The 18,005-nt window shown below is 37.2% G+C and overlaps 1 protein-coding gene across 12 annotated transcripts in view; it reads left to right on the top strand.

Moving 5' to 3' along the window:
* Positions 1–18,005, top strand: part of Robo2 (roundabout guidance receptor 2) — a 531,698-nt gene that overhangs the window by 239,791 nt on the left and 273,902 nt on the right. The window contains exon 1 of one of the 12 annotated variants that reach the window (XM_052741006.1): positions 15,155–15,315. The exons of the other annotated variants lie outside the window; for them this stretch is intronic. Within the exon in view, the coding sequence (XP_052596966.1) occupies positions 15,288–15,315 (28 nt within the window). The 5' untranslated portion in view covers positions 15,155–15,287. Of the gene's footprint in view, positions 1–15,154; positions 15,316–18,005 lie in introns of those variants that run through there. 12 annotated transcript variants of the gene reach the window in all.

Here is an 18,005-nt window from a genome sequence, read left to right as displayed (position 1 = left end):
TTGCCCTGTTACAATAATATTCCACCACACATGAGCATATTCCCTACCCTGGATATCACTCATACTTCCTCCCACAGTCATCTGCTCCAGAATCTCTTAATTGTTCAAGACTATATACACAAGTAGCAGGATGCTGATTTTTCAACCTGCTCTGATGAGTGGAGACTGACTCTGTCTTAGCCATTGCTTTCTCAATTACCTGAGGCAAAGTATATACTAGGAGGAAATACTCCACACTATTAGAGTGCTACATTCTCATTGTGTCTTTGCCTTCTTCAAAAATAAAATTAATTAGAAGGGATAAATTGCTCCGAAAAATGGTGCCATTTGATTAGGAGCATACCTGTTAAGTAATGTTGGCTTTATTTAATCTGGTAAAGTACCTGCCTTGGAGTCCTGCTTGTTAACAGAGCTAAAACAGTAACTGATAAATGTTTGTAATACTGATACATTTTTCAGACAATTGAGCTAGCATCATTTTTTTTAAATATTTTAGAGGGAACTTTTTGATATTGATTACTAGGTTTATAGTATTAAATTAAATTTAATTATTTATAAAAATTCTATTATAAAAATTAATAATTCAATATAAATTAAATTTGTATTAAATACAAATACAAAATCATTACACACACACACACACATACACACACTTTTATACTTAGAAAAGCTCATGTGTCAGACAAAGCATTGAGAGTAGGCTTGGCAATCACTTGGTATTTCTTGAGCTTTGCCAAACAGCTGAGATACTTTAAAATATTTTTGTCCAATCAAACCCCAAACGTGTTTTTCCAAGTCCTTTTTTTTCTGGTCAATTTTTATAACCATGTGTAATTTTAAGGAAATTTAACCCATATGTTCATTTCTGTGACTATATATTCACATTGATTTATATACAAAAATGTAAGTTTTCCTTTGAGACTGCTGTGTGAACAGGGTGTGAGTGACTCATAATTTGTTCTGAGGTGAGACTTCAGATTAATGAGACATCACGGACCACACCCCAGTCCTAACCCCAATACTGGCTTCATGAGAAAGAAAGTCACACGGGTTGTCTATCAGTGTCAGCAAAGGACTTGTCTGAGTGCTACAATATGATGAAGGAAGTATGTTCCTGGCATGAGATCAAAAGGTGGAATGTCTGTCTGTCTACTGGTAGTTGCACAGCACTGTGGAAGGAAGCCCTTCAATGCTGATAGAAGTATTTGATAACTGTGGTGAAATCTTGGACCATAGCAATGATACTACCAGCATATGACTGACAACTGACAACACACACTGTGTGTGCGTGTGTGTGTGTGTGTGTGTGTGTGTGTGTGTGTGTGTGTGTGTGTGTATGCCTGTGTGATTGAGAGTACAGAAGTAGGATAGCTATTCAGAAAGTTGAAACATAAGTTTAATCACTACCACACTTTACAAGGAGAACACAAAATGAATCCTTTAAATCAGAATATATGCCATCTGGAAATTACTGTCCACATTAAATACAAATACAAAATCATGATCAACACTCTCTTAGTTGTGTTTTTATGACCGAAAAACAAAAACATGACCAAAAGCAACTTTTGGAAGAAAAGGTTTATTTCAGCTTAAAGTTATCCACCTTCAAGGGAAGGAAGCCAAAGCGGAAACTTAGGGGAGGAAGCTGGCAACAGGAACTGAAGCAGAAACCAGAGAGGAATGCCACTTACTGCCTTTCTCCTCAATAGCTTGTTCAGTTTGCTTTGTTATATACTCAGGAACCACCTTCTCAGGAGTGGTTCTGCCCACAGTAAACCCGGCCCTGTGACATTATCAATCATTAATCAAGAAAATGCCCACACACACTTGCTGCAGGCCAGTATCTTGGAGGGATTTTTTAAGTTGAGATTTCCCCTTCCCAAGTTTGTGTCAAGTTGATGAAAAACAAAAAACAAAACAAAACAAAACAAAATGTTAAAAGCAAGAGATACATGGCACTGTAAAGCTGTTGTGTGTAAGGGTGGTAATAAGAACATCAGAGTAATTGCTGAGAAGGAATTATAGTTCAGTTGTGATATAAAGTGGTGGATGGAACTTTGTAAACAAGGGTGTTTACAAAGAGGTGTTCATATGCCCTTCTTTGTGAATATGATTTAAAGTCAGTTATCAAGTCAGATGATGTCTGTCACTATAGAAATACTTAGAGCATTCTGAGAGTGAACAGACATTCTCTGATCCTCAGTTGTGCCCAGACACAGAGGCAAGACAATGAATCTGTCTGCTGGAGGCACATTAATCTCTGTGATGGAGGAGGTCAAACAACTTCTTGAACTCTGAGAGCTACCTTTGTTGTTCTGCTTGAGGGTTGGGGCAAAATAACAACATCTTTATGGATGCTACCTCATAGTGTGTTAGTTACAAGGGGCAGAGGCAACAGGGGACTTGACAGCCCTGCCACACTTTGACTGGACTGACATTTCCTTAGCAGTAACAAGCTGCTGCTGTCTGGTGCAATGGGGGCCCTTGGGCATGATTTAGGAGGGCTCCCAGTGACTGCTTGTTATTTCTTATCTTGGAGCTGTCAGGAGGCAACTGATGTCAGCATAAAAATATTTGATAGGTCTACATCTTGGGCAAAATGTGAATCTATTGATGTCTATAAAATAACAACCAAAGGCTCAGAATTGGGTTTGGAGATAATTAAAAATAAAAATTCACTCGGTTTGTTACTTTGTGGCCTTTGTTTGAAATTGATCCACATGTGTATGAGTCATCACCCTTTACAGGGTGCATACTGGCAACACTCATTAGACAGCACTATCATCAAATCCTAGGAACAGTTTTAAGATAAATAGGATTTGTTTGATCCTTATTTGATAAAGTAGATTGAATTCCTGGAAGATGGTTGAATTAGGATTCAAGTGCAAGCACTCTACTTCCAAGGTCCGTAGTACTCTTTGAGTTACTTTTTCCCCCCTTTCATGAAAGATTCTAGATTGATGGAATTCTTTCACCTTGACACCATTGAGTCTTACTAATTTTAATTTAAGAAAAAGAAGATAGCAATTAAGAGCTTGTATGATCCAACCAATACTGTGTGAATGATGGACTTTTCTTTATCATCCTGGTAACTATTTTGAGTAAGAATGGCTGTAATGGGAGAATAATAGTACAAATAGAATTGGTTACATGACTCTTGTTGTGAAAATTAAATTAACATGTTTTGAGAGAATTCATTGAAAATGTGTAAGTTAGAAAATAAAAGTAGGAATTCTGTGAGGAATAATTTAAAACACCTTAGTAATAAAGAACCTGAAAAGCTTGCAAAGGAAGAAATAATTATCTGGCTCGGTGGGATGATGTGTTTAAGGATACCGATTTTTGACGTGTTAGCTGCATTCTAATGAGTGTATTTCCTTGTTTCTGGGAATCACACTCACTCTCTAAAGAATATTCACTTTAGTGTTTTATATTTGAGGTGGAATAGAAGACGTAATCCCTTTATATTTCATGATTAATGCAAACAATGGCAGGTAAAAATACAGTTTCTCGAAAGCATTTTTTTATGTCTGTGTCTTTCATTTCTTCCCAACCAAATCACAAAGATCTAGGGGAACTCTGACTTTCTAATTCTTTTTCAGTATATACCAATTGAAAGCATTTAGTTGTGATTAAAACAGATTGAAGGAGATAATCCCTCTGAGAAAGCAGCTTCAAAGAGCTTACTTACTTAGCAGAGCCTCTTTGGGGATAAGAGCTAACACAACACAAGCTAATTCCTGCAAAGTCTCCCTGGCTGTACTGAGGGACACACCCTCATCTGCTGTTTCCCTGCTTATTAGATGCTACTCAAACTCCTCTTCAATGTGAATCCAGCTTTCAAAAATTTCATACTCATTTTCTTCCCCAAGACCCAATGTTTAACCTTTGTTTTAACTGATTCTGTAAAATGTACATTTGCTATACAGGAAGAGAATACAAGGGATTGAGAATTTACAATTGAATGCTTTTCTAGATGCCTGGTAAATCAGTCATAAAAGGTATTCTCCCATAAAAGCACTGTTCCATAGGAACTTGCAAGAAGCCAGTTTTCTTGACATGTGGTGGAAACTTACAAAAGCTGAGATTTCCTCCTGAGTCCTCCAAGGCCAGTTTGATAAATAACATTACTGAATGTCTTATAAGTAGTACTATGGGAAAGACATCCCTTTTCTTGTCATAGCAGAGCTTTGAGACTACTCTCTGTGATCTGGACTAGTGTTTGCAAGCAAAACATTTTTCCTTCCTTGATAATGCCCACAGATACATTTCCTTCAGCCTATGAGATCAGGCAGACAGGGACTTTTGTACCCTCTGGGGGTCAAATGTTTGACACAGAAGAAAGAGAGAGAACTAGATATACAAAGAGATAGAGGTTAAGATATTCCTTATTTCCCCATGTAATCCTTATGACCACAATCCTGTTGTGCAGTTTGAAAGCATGCCTTTAGAGCAGGGCACAGGATGGTAAAAGAGAAGAGTAAGTGCTCACCATGTGTCAAGGCAAGAGAGGGAATGGAAAGACATACTTGAAATAATACACAAAGAAAGAAAAGTACTAGCTTGACAAGATCAAGCAGAATCCAGGCTCCTGAGTTTCAGATGCACACAGAGCCATGAAGTAACCCTAAATAGCTTTCCTTAGCCATTGTGCCAAAATGTAAAAGCTTGAAAGTATTCCTGTTGCATCCATCCCACTCTCTTCCTTCCCCACTGCTTCAAAATGTCTCTGTCTCCCACACTTCCCTATCCCTGCCAAAATTGCAGCAAGTATATTCCTCTCTGATACACCCATAATACTTCGATGGTAGGGGGCTCATACTAGGCTATTATAGGGACTTACTAAGCTTAAGAATTAACCCAATGCACCATTGAGTTTACTAATAAAATCCAGGCTATAATCGGAAGGGAATTAATATTTTAATGCACAGAATACATTTTTCTATGTAAATTTTTAGAAGCTTGAACAACAGTATACAAGCTAATATTCTGTAAGGCACTCCTAGCAGGCTGGAATTTATTGACTGCCAGACTCTGTACAAATCTAAAGTTTTAATCTGGAGCTTTTATATGGATCACCTGCCAGCATTTCATCATTTCTCTATATCCCTTTGCTGCACTGTTATGTGGCAATTGATCTGCTATTTAATTTATAGTAATGGTTATGGGCTGGCATTCATAATAATGGCATATGCTAAAAATGTAACAGGGTATCTCACTGCAATAAAGGAGATAGATATATAGTTTAAAACCTTTTAACATTTCATTGTCCCTGTTAATATTTCACAACACTTTAACTTCTGGAGGGGGAAAAAACTAGAAAGTGGCATAAAAATAACATATAAAGTGTTATTCCCACATGCTGTGCTTAGGCTTGGCATGCCTGTTTGCTCCACATTTTCCAAAAATGACAAGAATGCATCCCATCTGATCCATCCCGTGAAAAATGTAAGTGCATATTTGAAAACACAAAATACTGTTTTCATAAACTGCTGAAATCTGCGAGAGTCTGGCAGTAATTGCAGGAACAATGGCGGAACTCTACTTTATTATTTTTTTTTCCTTTTCTTTTCTTCTCCTGTCAAACCTGCTAGAATCCTGACGCTGTATAGCTTTCTTATGTGTTGAACCACTCTTCCCTAAGACATACCTGTTAGTATCTAACCAGAGATGGACAGTGGCATTTCCCCGACTCCTTAATGACCTGATGTTGATGGCCTTGTAGCATCTTTCTTTTAAGGATAAAAATAATCTGAACCAGTTGTATAACATAGTATTGAAGAGAGACTACAAAACCTTTTGGAATGTCTATTTTTTTCCTTAAGAATTTAAGATCTACTCCTCGCTGCATAGTAAAACTTAACACATTATCTTAGTCACTGTTCTATTGCTGTGAAGAGACACCATAGCCACAACAACTCTTATAAAAGAAAGTATTTAATTGGGGCTTGCTTACAGTTTTAGAAGTTTAATCCATAATCATCCTTATGGGGAGCATGGTGGTACACAGGAAGACATGGTGCTGGAGAAGTAGCTGGCAATTCTACATCCATGTCTGCAGGCAGTGGGAAGAGAAAAGGACCCTGGGTCTGGCCTGGGCTTTTGAAACCTCAAAGCCCAAAGCCAGTGACACATCCTCCAAGGCCACACCTCCTCCAACATGGCCACACCTAATCCTTCTCAAAAAAAGCACTACTCACTGATGACTAAGCATTCAAATAAGTAAGTCTATGGGGGCCATTGTTTTTCAAATGACCACACACATGCTCCTGTTCTCATTATCATACCAATGGAGTAACAGTTAAGCTTATTGATCAGGATCCCTTTATACAAGGGATTCTGTGGCATGTGCAAATCATTAGCATTTTCCTGGCTACTTTTGCCAACAATTAGAGTGAAGAGCAATTGAAAAAGCAAGCTCAATGTAGTTGAGATGACACAATGTTCTGACCCAGTTTTGCTAGGGTCCTGGCTTTGTGATGCTCTGCAGCTCTGCACCTTGCACAGCATGTGCACTTTCTGAAAGCCTTCGAGGTCTACTTTCATGTACATTGTGTGGTCGAGCTGAGTGCTCAAGAGAACACAGAGTTTGGTGCTGTTCAGTGATGATATCAACCTGATTAGAAACTGTCCATACATTCAGTCTTTTTTGAGGGGAGTTGCAATAACAGAAGCGATAACAGCTAGTATATGATGTGGGCCTTTACTGCATTTTATACAAAATATTTTCTTATTCAGTATCCATAGTTCTAAATTTAGAATCCTAATCCTAATTCCTAGAGGTGATAGATATTCAGGAGGCCAAAATGTATGAACTTTGCATTAAACAAATGCAAATTTAGTAATTTGGCTATGTTTGCAATCTTTTTAAACCACCCTATGCAAATTAAGCTATTGGTTCTTCCTCTTTAATTCAAAGGTCAATTGTAAAGCATAGCACTGAGTACTGTTAATTATTATTTGTGGTCTAATATACATTAGAGAAAGAGTTAGAACACTGTATGTACTTTACCTTATAATCACAGCATGCTATTTAGGATCATATTTATATTTGAATAGCCATTATAAATGTGTAGTTGAAAAGCCTATCTAGATAGTGAACAAACATGGGTGTTCCTGGGACCTGTTTGGGGTTTTCCAAGGATCAGTTAGCGTAGAATGTTCTAGAGTAGAGTCCCTCAGGCTGGAGAGAAAAGAAAATCAAAGAAGGTGTTGAAATGTTGTCCATAAAAGCACAAATCTTACATTTTATTTTTCAAAGAATATGTTTTTTATCTCTTTTCTTTATTTGGCAAATTGTCATACAAATCTAAATGCCAATAAAAAGTAAACATCTCAGTAACTATGTTTGTCAATATTTGATTAAGGTGATTCACCCATTTAAAAAATAGTTTTTTTTTAATTAAAACATGCTCATATCAATTATTCTTTCTCTTTCCTCTCTCTAACCCCTGCTATGCTCCCCTCTTCTCCCTCTCAAATTCATTGTCTCTCTTTCTTTCATTGTCTTTTACAGACAGACGTGCACACACATATACATATATGAACACCCCCTTCTCCGTCCACTCAGTGTTATTTGTATGTATATGATTTGGGGGGAGTAAAGCTAATTCACAGAGTAACTTGTATCATGTTGATTGTGACATTCTCAGTGTCAAGATGTTTGCTTTTTGTTTCATCATTTGATAGTTCATTTTTGAATCTAACGAAAGAGCTCCAGGGCATCCAAAATACACATTCTCTAAACTAGATTCTAAAATGTGCACCAGACACTTGGGGTAGGGCAGGAAAATATTAAATCTATTAATATGGAAATTACCTAGGCGATTTCTTTGGTTCCACCCCCTGTACTGATTATAACATAAACAAGACTCGAAGCATAAACTTTCATGTCTAGTAAAAATGCTGTCTATGTCTGAATTCGTAAGAGTTGTTGTTTTAGAGAGAAGCCAATTTCTGTTTGCATGCCAGTGCCTTAGGGAGGCTGTTTAATGAGTAGATGTGAAGCCTTTTACAGTTTATTGTTGATGACATTTTGAGGACACTTGCACTTGGGTAGACTGAAACACAATACCACCGGGTGTTTCCTTGAAGGTGCTTTATACATGGCCATATGTTATATCCAATTTTATCTTATCAATTTCTACTTATAATAAGGAAATGTTCAAATACAATAAGCAAAATCTAACAAATGGATTCATTTATCTCTTTGAAAGATAGTATAATTTGCATGTCTGAGATTGGAATCTTTCTTAGGATCAAGGACTATTAATTTTACCATTGACTCAGTTAAGCTGAAGGTTAGTAACACTCATTCACTTTTCTGGGGAGACATAAAATTGATGTGACTGCATACTGTTTGTTGACTGTATTTAGAACTTGTAGAAAGGCTTCGAATTGGCAGTGCTATTCTCATATAGATTTATTTGTGGCATATTGTATTCACAGACATTATGAATTTTACCCCATACTTTTAAAAGGAAAGGAAAAGATAATATATTTTCTTGTGCTGCTATTTCCACTTGGAAGTTTTTGTGAGCCCCTTGTAGTCATAGAATTGATTAAAAAAAAGAGTGGCCAAAGATGTGATAGGAAGTAGGCAACCTTGTGTGTCTGTGTGAACAAGTGTCACTGTAACTTCCAGGTCTGGACTGACACTCAGCTATAGGAATACCTCTTCATGATATTCTGTAATAGAATGGGTGCTTATTAGTTCTAGCATTGGTAGCACTAGCCTTGAATGCATCCTTATGAGTTTCTTAGTGTAGTCCAAGACATATTTATACATTGGGTCTTAGCTGTAAATTAAATCCGATTGAATTCTCTCTCTCTCTCTCTCTCTCTCTCTCTCTCTCTCTCTCTGTGTGTGTGTGTGTGTGTGTGTGTGTGTGTGTGTGTGTGTGTGTGTGTGTATGTGTGCATGTATGCAGTGTGTAAGCATGCATGCAAATAACTGCATATATGTGTGGAGGCCAGAGGTATCTTCCTTAATTGCTCTCCACCTAGGATTTCTCTCTCTCTCTCTCTCTCTCTCTCTCTCTCTCTCTCTCTCTCTCTCTCTCTCTCTCTCTCTCTTCTCTCTCTCTCTCTCTCTCTCTTGGGCCTCTCAGAGAACTTGGAGCTCATTTGTAGCTTTGGCTACACTGAATGGCAACCAAGCTCTGGATATCATCTCTGCTTCCTTAGTTCGGGGACTATAATCATATATGCCTTAACCAGGTTTTTATCTGGGCATTGGGGATTGAACTCAGACCCTCAGGCTTGTATGTCATGCCCTTTGCCTACTGAGTCAGCTCCCCAGATTTCTCTCCATATACAACTTCTTGAGATTTTATGATAATGAAAATATACAATATTTGTAATTCTCTTGGCTTCCATTGAAGACACAGGACTAGTGACCCTTACCAGATGACTGTATGAGTGTTAGTCTTAATAGAGCTTTGTCATCTGAACATGCTTATTGGAAACTATCTCAAAACAGAAAATGCCTGATGGAGAATCTTAGTACAGAGTCATACAGACAATGAGTAACTTGAGCACCTTTCTCCACTTTAACAAGGAATGAGTTTCTGATGATTGACTCTTCCCTGGCTGTACTTGACAGTCATAGGAATCTCCTAAATCCTTGCTCTCTGGCTCTTCTTCTCCCCAGTCTGTTCAGACACCTTCCTTCTCCTAGGGAAGAACAAAAGGTATTGGACAGGATACAATGCCTGCGATTCTGTTATGCTAGCTTAAGCCAGTTTATTATCATGGATTCCACTGAGGCTTGATTATATTCCAGCTTCAGCCATTTTATTAAGAGTGGCTCTAGATGTGTTGATTCAATCACACATTAGTAAGACAGTATCCCTGGGACCTTAATTAAACCTGGCTCTTCCTAAATTTCTGCGGCCTCCCCCAACCCATTCTTATCATTTTACCCTTAGAAGGATCACTTTCTGCTCTAGTGTAATTGAAACGGTAAAAGCCCTAGGCTTTAGTTTATTAGAATGATCACCATGAAGAGAATGAAAGTATCGAGGCTGTTATAGGAAAGATAGGTGTGAATTAAAACATCCCCCCATGTTTGTTTTAAGTGATTGAACTTGAGCCACGTTTGTTTATAAGAGAAGTGCAGTTTGTTAAGATAATCAGCAAGAAGCCTTTGCTCACACCACTCAGGAACAAACCTGGAACTGAGCTGTATCTCAATCAATCACATATATGCCTTGATTTTTAGAAAAATGTGTCCACTGTGTTATTATAACCATCTGTAATCAAATATGCTATGTAAAACAAAGACTAATTTCTGTAGTCATTTACTTGCTTACCTAATGAAAAGCATCACGTTGTGTTTTGTAGAGTAATTACCTGTGGCTGAGACAGGGTAGGCATGATTTCTTTCTGGAATGCTGATGGAAAGGGAATTAAGTCTGCACAGGCTAGTGGGCCAAGAAGATTTTCTGATGAGAATATTGTTCCCAAGTGCTATACTGTTATATTCATCTGGATTTTGTAAGCACCTGAAGAATAAGGACAAAAGCATAATGTGCATTTCCCTGTGCACACCAACACATTAGGATAAATTATTTTAATCCAAATCAACAAGGCTTTTCTTTGTAATGCCTAGAAGAACTCCAGCCATCTTGGAGGAGTGGAAGTTTTGATAGATAAGAGCAAGTGGTGATTTCAGAACCTCCAAGTGTACTGTGAGTCTATGAGTAGCAAAGGAGAAAGACTGTATGTGGGAGTCATGAGGACACAGAGGACCCTCAGAAAGTTAGAGAAGATGGAAACCACATCATCTGTGTCATTCTGTCTGTGTCCCCCCATCTCATATGTGAAACTGAGTATAGTCTTCAGGGGCAGTTTTGGTGTTTTTGTTTTGTTTACTTATTGTGCTTAGCCTTGGGAAATAATATTTTTCTTTGTCTGATACAATCCATTAAATGTCTACCTAAGTTTTCTAGGCCTGAAGGAAAATTTTTTTTTTCTCAGACCCAGGGTAAGATGAACCATTGGCTGTTCTTACCCACCCTTTAGGTTTACACTTCTGTTTTACCTCTCTTTCTCTTTCCCTGCTTGTAAAGGTACATCCCCAGCTCTGGAGTCCTGCTTACTTTGCAACAGTTTCTCTAGCAGAGGACATGGCAATAGATCTTGTGCTCAGAGCAGACAGAGATGCTTTTATGCCTGAAAGAAAGAACGGAAAAAAAAAAAAAAGCACAAGCTATTTTTCAGAAATTGGTTTTTGATGGTGTGTGTTCTAGTGAGACACAAACCTGAAGCTAATATGGCAATTATTAGGTCCTATAACTCAGCTTAACTCACAGTCCTGAAATCTATTCGGCCCATAAGGGAATTCCCTGTAGACCATAGAGGCAAGAAGATAACTGTTTTTTAAGGTCGTCTCCCTCAGGACATTTGACACTGTCAACTTGATGGCACAAGGTGAGAAACTGGACCTACTTCAAAGGGACCAGTCACAGATAAAAAGGAGATCAAACTTTCAGAGACAATTTAAAGATATCTGCAAAAGGTGTGTGTGGGGTGTGTGCGTGCGTGTGTGTGTGTGTGTGTGTGTGTGTGTGTGTGTTCTTCACACTCACACCTTAAAGAGCAAAGAGGGCCCTTTCCCCCCATCATACCCAGTGAATGAAACTCATTCCAGGACCAAGGAATCCAACTGTGAAATGCTGTTTGAAAAACAGTACCAGTAAATGAAAGCATGCTTTCTTCTTTCAATTTGAATCAGTTCCTGATGTTTTCTCTTTTAACAAGGTCAAAAAGGAAGGGTGTGTGGGAAGATTGTAAAGGAAAAACATTGCAATAAACAAATTCCATTTTGCCTTCTGCTAATTTGATGTGCCACCAAATGAGGTTATGTCCGCACTCAATAAATATTTAGAAATATTCTTCTAGAGTTAGGTAAGAGAGAAGGTTTCCAAAAGATGTTTACGTTGCATATCAGTAAGGAATTAATGATTTCCTTTCTGAATAAATACCAACAATCTGCAACTATTACAAAGTCATCTAGTATATCTAAAGTGATACTTGTCATGGAGATCAGTTTGGAAGTTTCAAATGTTTTGTTGTGTTTGCTGCTGTTGGCTTTCCCATCCATTGGCCAAGGACAGTTGACAATGGACTTATGACTTCCTTCACTAGAAGGTAAAATTTCCTCTAAAAGCATAATATCTCTTTCCAAGACTAGACTCCAAAATATTAAGCCAATAAGAGACAGCTAATTCTGCTCATGGTTGTTAGCTACAAGGAAAATAGGGATTTGTTTTCTTTAAAGGCTACTCAAGTTCAAAATGCTTTAAATCTCTTCTTGAAATATTCAGTTTTATATTGAATATGCTATCTGAACTTGAGTTTCACATTTTCTAAAACAGTAGTACAACAACAAAATATTTATCTGAGGGGGAATTATACAGATTTCCTATATTGCTGGTTTATCTGGATTTGATAGTTAATAAGTTTTTTCTTTACTCACACATAAAACATTAATAAGATTAGCTTCTATTATCCTATAAGCATTCATTAACCTTGGCATTTTTTTTATTAATACCTTTAAGAAGTTAAGGAAGGGCTGGAGAGATGGCTCAGCCGTTAAAGGCTAGGCTCACAACCAAAAATATAAGAAGTTAAGGAACAGGTGTATTTTATTACTTTATTCTATGAAGTCTAGTAGTGTTTTAATGTATGCATAATCAGTGAAAATGGTTTATCACAAATAATAAGTAAAATTTTGGTTCCTTTGGCAGAAATCATTCAACCCTGGCTCCATGGTACAATCATATCCAATTTTCTTTAAACCACATAGTGAACTAGTCAATATGATTGAAGTTAAACCCCACTATCTCTAAAATTTTGTACTGAACTTTAATACTTCTGGTAAACAATTATGGTTAGTAATATTATGCTTGCTCCCAGCAAATGAGACAAGTCATACTCTTTCTGATTTTTATTTGGATTTGACAGACTATGAGTTGAATCAGGAGCCTTGGATATGATAGACATATATACTACTGAGATATACATGGCCCTTTACTATTTCAAAAACTGATGTGTAGAAATTGAGTATCAGAGAAGGGCATCACAGACCTTGACATCCAGTTTAAGTTGGAGCTTGTATTTTTTTTTTTTTTTTGTGGTAGTTAGAGGAACTGGAAAACCTTAAAATAATTTTTTGAGAATTTTTTTTAAATTTTAGAGTCTCTGGAATGAGCTTTTTTTTCCCTTACTAATTTACATATTGTTATGGAACATGTACTTTGTAAATTTTTATGATGACATCTGCCCCACCCTAGTTTTCTTCATCACACATTCATATCTGGGTGCTCTGGAATTGTTCATGTGATCTCAGACTTGTCAGCCATGATCTCACCAGAGAGCAGTTGACTGAGGAGCAGATGAGGGTCATAAAGACTAGGAACCCTGGTTTTATGACAAATTACTCTAAAAAATAATATGTAGACAACAAGCCATGTGAGCACGGCAGATGAACAAGAAGATAATAGTGTGCTGTTGACCTTGGTTTTGAGTAAATTGTTTAAATACTTAGCTGATTCCATGTTGGATGTGTGAGACTAAAGTAAGTGCCAATTTGTATGCAGAATTGGTTGGTTTTGGAATTGCGTACCTAATGATGCCAACAGCTCTGTAAGTGAGTTCCGGATACCATCCACAGATGCTTGGTTAATTTTCTATGTTAGAGTGTCCTGGAAGAATGACTAACAAATCACTTCTTCAGATAAAAAGTACTTTATTCAAATTGTTTTCGATGTGGTTACTTCATTTCTTATGATGTAATAGTTTATTACTTTTTATTTTTTGAGATTATACTAAAATGACATCATACATACCCCTGTCGCCAAGCCTTTACGTATACCTCTCCCTGCTCTCTTTCAAATTAATTTCCTCTTTTCCATTGTTGTTGATTTTCTGGACAGAATGAGGACATGAAAACAAGTTTTCTTTTTTTTTATTCTTTAGCAAATAATAAAAATACAAATAAAAAACATTCAATATCTTTAAAAATAAACAGATTTTAAAACATGGAGAGGGATTTTATTGTTAATGCAGCCATAGTCAAGATCAACTTAGAAATAGGTGTTATCTGCTATCAGCCTGGGAAATGTTGAAGGTGATATAAGGAGTCTGAGCATGAGCCCATTTTGTTTTATTTGGCTGTGCCAATAAGATTTTGAGAATCTGAGATAATGAAGGGTTATGTGAATGAAAGGTTCAACATATTGTCATGTGGAAACATGTTTTAAGTAATTGAATCTCACACTGCTCAAAAAGACCACTTGGGAAGAGGATTGATGTGCTAAAAAGAAGTCAACTAAAGCTTCAATCTGTGAATCACATTAATGGGCCTCCAGCCCTGGGACAGATCTGCTCCAGTAGATGATTAAAGTAGCCAACTCATATGAAGAAAAACAAACCAATAGCAACAACAAGACCAAACAAACAAAAACTTTGCTTGTCTCCCCTGGATCTTTGAGTAGCTTTTTGAAATCTATGTCATTTTTAACTTCGGATGGCTTTGTGTTTTGGATGCCTTTATTGCTATGGCTTTTTCTTAGAACTAAAATACATATTTATGGAAAATGATGATATTTTCATAAATTACTGGCTCTAGGCATCATAATATATACTAAAGGAGGCGTTGAAGAGGCAGAAAAGTGACATGCAAACATTTTATAGAGATTTTTTTCCCTTTCTACTTCAATGCATTTATTTGGAAAATGTTTATTTGCCTGAATGTGCCCTGCCAGCAAAATTGTATACATGACAGCTAGTTTTTATTGTTGGTGCACATCATGAATAACAACTTTATTTGATGGCAAATGAGATGCCCCAAGTTGCAAGCTTTCTATAAACATATCTGAATTGTTCAATTCTGTTCTCATTGTATAATTTCCGCCCTGGCCCCTTGCCTGCTGATATTCAGATAAAGACTTCATTCAAATCATTTTCAAAACTGTCCTGGGTTGCCGACTATCCTAAGTGGTCAGATTGTTCACTGTGTATTAGCTATCACACACGTGCCTCGCAGGTTTTCATATTGCCAGCAGCATTTCTTTGTAATGAGTGGTAAAGGGAATAACAAAGAAATGCCTCCAGTGGGATTTCCAAACCTTTGCAGATTCTTAGCAATAGAATTAGCCTTATGATTATATAGACTCACCTCTCTGAATATACAAGTGAATCATTTTGTTTCTTTTTCTTCTCTGCTCTTTTTCATGCCTCCTCACATGAATTGGGAAATGATGATTGCTGCTTGATTCCTAATGACTTGGCCCTTGGTTTCTCCTTCAGGTAAGTGTTTCTCATTCTTCCATATTCTTAAACATCCATGGTTGTAGTTTACAATCATTTCTTGGTGCTAATTTATCTTCTTGAGTATTCTTGCAAAATGAGGTAAAAATTAAGTATAGGAAGACAGATGCATGCCTGAGGTGCTTTAACAATAATGGGCATAGGGCATGGATTAACATGAATATTCAGTGGTATTGCTGTTTATAGGATCCACATGTTCGAAATTCAGATGAAACCTGCTTTGTTGCCTAGTCTTTTGAAAATACTCTCTTAGATCTCTTCCAGAAATAAATTCCTAATCCTAATCTTGCTTATTTAGATATAAAAATGTAGACTTTCCAGCAGATGGTGACAGTATGGCCATCAGGCCATAGCTAACAATTTTGGCAATCCCAATGGTATATATGTTAAAACAGAATTCCAGCCTTAGATTTGAGGGTGTTGTTCATTATAGAGGTAAAATTAGAAAACTACAGTTTGGAGGCCAAATCTGGCCCGCTATGATTTACAGAATGTAATTTACATGTCTTGGTGCTTGACAAATATAAAAGGAATTATGCTTTGCAATGGAATCATATGCAAACTTTCAATGTTAATGTCTGGAACACAGATTTTGTTGTAACAGCATCATGTTTGGTCCTCTTACATTGTTTGTACTTTCATGTGGTAACCATTAGGCCCCCAAATCCTCTGGTATCTGTGTTCTGACCCATATGGGAGTAAGTCTTCTGGGACTACTTTGAGTGCTAGGATTTAAGAGGTTAATTGCTAAAAACTACTCACTTTATATCTACTGATAAGAACAGCAGTGAGATCATCATACACCTGGCCTCTTCCACAAGGTCATGTGGGACCCTACCATATCAAAAATGACCATATCAAGTCACATGGAAGAGCAAATCTTGACATCAGATTTAAATGTTCCTGGAACATTCTTTTACATAGCTGTATTTCTCATATCACTTTATCACTTAGTATTCAACCCATTGAATCTAATTAATTTTATCCTGATCTGTTTCTGAGTTTGTCTATGCACATTCAAAATCAAGTGGTTTATGGCAAGTAGGGAAGTGGCATTTTGTGGCTGGTGGAATTGCAACTGTAATGAAAAGCATTTCCTTAAACATTCTTATAAAACTCTTGAGGTTCTGTATAACATAAGAAAATAGGAAAATCCTGTAGACAGTGGCTATTCTGAATTGCATACAAATCTACACATAAAAGTTCGATGCTGAATATTGTTACCTAGTTTAGTACCTCTGATGCCCCAAGTAAGCAAGGTTGTGCTTTATGAAATTGATTTTGCAGAATTTTCAGGAGCCAACATGGAATTGGGGTGATTCTATGCACTTTAATTAAGAAAATCAAACTTAACTACAGATGCATTTCTATTTTTTTTCTGCATCTACATTTTCCAGAAATGGATACATTCTCAATTGGGGTTAGAAAGAGAAAGAGAGAGAACAAAGAAAGTGTATTCTTGGAATATTGCAGGAGACAGCAATGTAGAAATGACTGGTTATTAAGAATATGCATTATCCTCTAGGTTTAGACCACTGGGAAATAAAGCTTCCTCGCCTGCACTTGATATATGATGACAGGCACAAAGAAAAAGGCAAACATACCATGGATCTTCTAGCCTCGTACATTTATACTGTATGTTTTCTAAGCATTTTCATGAAAATTTGACATTACAGCACCTCAGACAGAAACAGCAGCAGTCACCAGGGAAGGAACAGCTGGATATTTTATTAGGTTTTATGTTGTACATACGGAGCCCATGTTTGCCATTGTCAGTGTGTAAAAGGATATGAAAGCTCTGAGCATCATTCAAGTCTCGAATGCCTAGGAAGTGTCAGTGCCTTTCTCTCAACACCTGGATGGATAGCTCACTGAGAGGTCACTGAGAACAGAATGCCTGCTCTGCTTGGAATATAGCAGTTCAATTTCAAAATAAAATCGCCCATAATTGTTGTAGGGCTGGTGATTCTTTGTTATGAGACAGTTGCATGGGTGGACATGGACATATATATCTATGTGAATATGTGTTCTGTAATATTGCAGCTCTCTACCTTTTCTCCTGTGCCTTAGGTGGCACTAAGGAGGTGCCCGCTTGACAAAGACCAAGAAAGCTATCCACTTCCTGGCTCTTACGGTGTCACACTTCTTTAAGAATTGCATTTATGCATTTGTTTTGTGTGTATAGGTGAGTGTGCAGGGCAGGGGGAATTAGCGACACATGCGGGTATGGAAGTCGGAGGACAATTTGCTGGAGTTGGTTCTCTATTTCCACCAGGTGGATCCTCAGGGTTGAACGCTGGTCATTAGGCTTGATACCCTTGATACCCTTCACTGGACCTGTTGTCCCATTCATAACACACACGAAGGCTACCTGTTTACCCTCTTTGATGAACCATTTTTACTTAACATTTCTCACATACATTTTCAAATTGGTATAATCATTTTGTTCCTCTTTGTAGTCCATTCTAGTGTAGATCTTCTTATACTCCACCAAATCCCATCGCTGTCTCTCCATTGTTAGTGCCTTAAAATGCCTTGTTAGTATCCTCTGACTACCTTAACAAAATGGCTAGATTGTGTAGCAATAGAAATTCATATTCTCACTGTTCTGAATGACAGATGTCTGAGATATAGTATTATTATATCTTCACAATTTGATTCTTTTTTTT

The sequence above is a fragment of the Peromyscus californicus genome, unplaced genomic scaffold (assembly GCF_007827085.1).
Source record: "Peromyscus californicus insignis strain IS unplaced genomic scaffold, ASM782708v3 Scaffold_16__1_contigs__length_79575227, whole genome shotgun sequence".
NCBI classification, from domain to species: Eukaryota; Metazoa; Chordata; class Mammalia; order Rodentia; family Cricetidae; genus Peromyscus; species Peromyscus californicus.
Note: the sequence above shows the minus strand (reverse complement) of the source record. Positions and strands in the feature narration are given on the sequence as shown.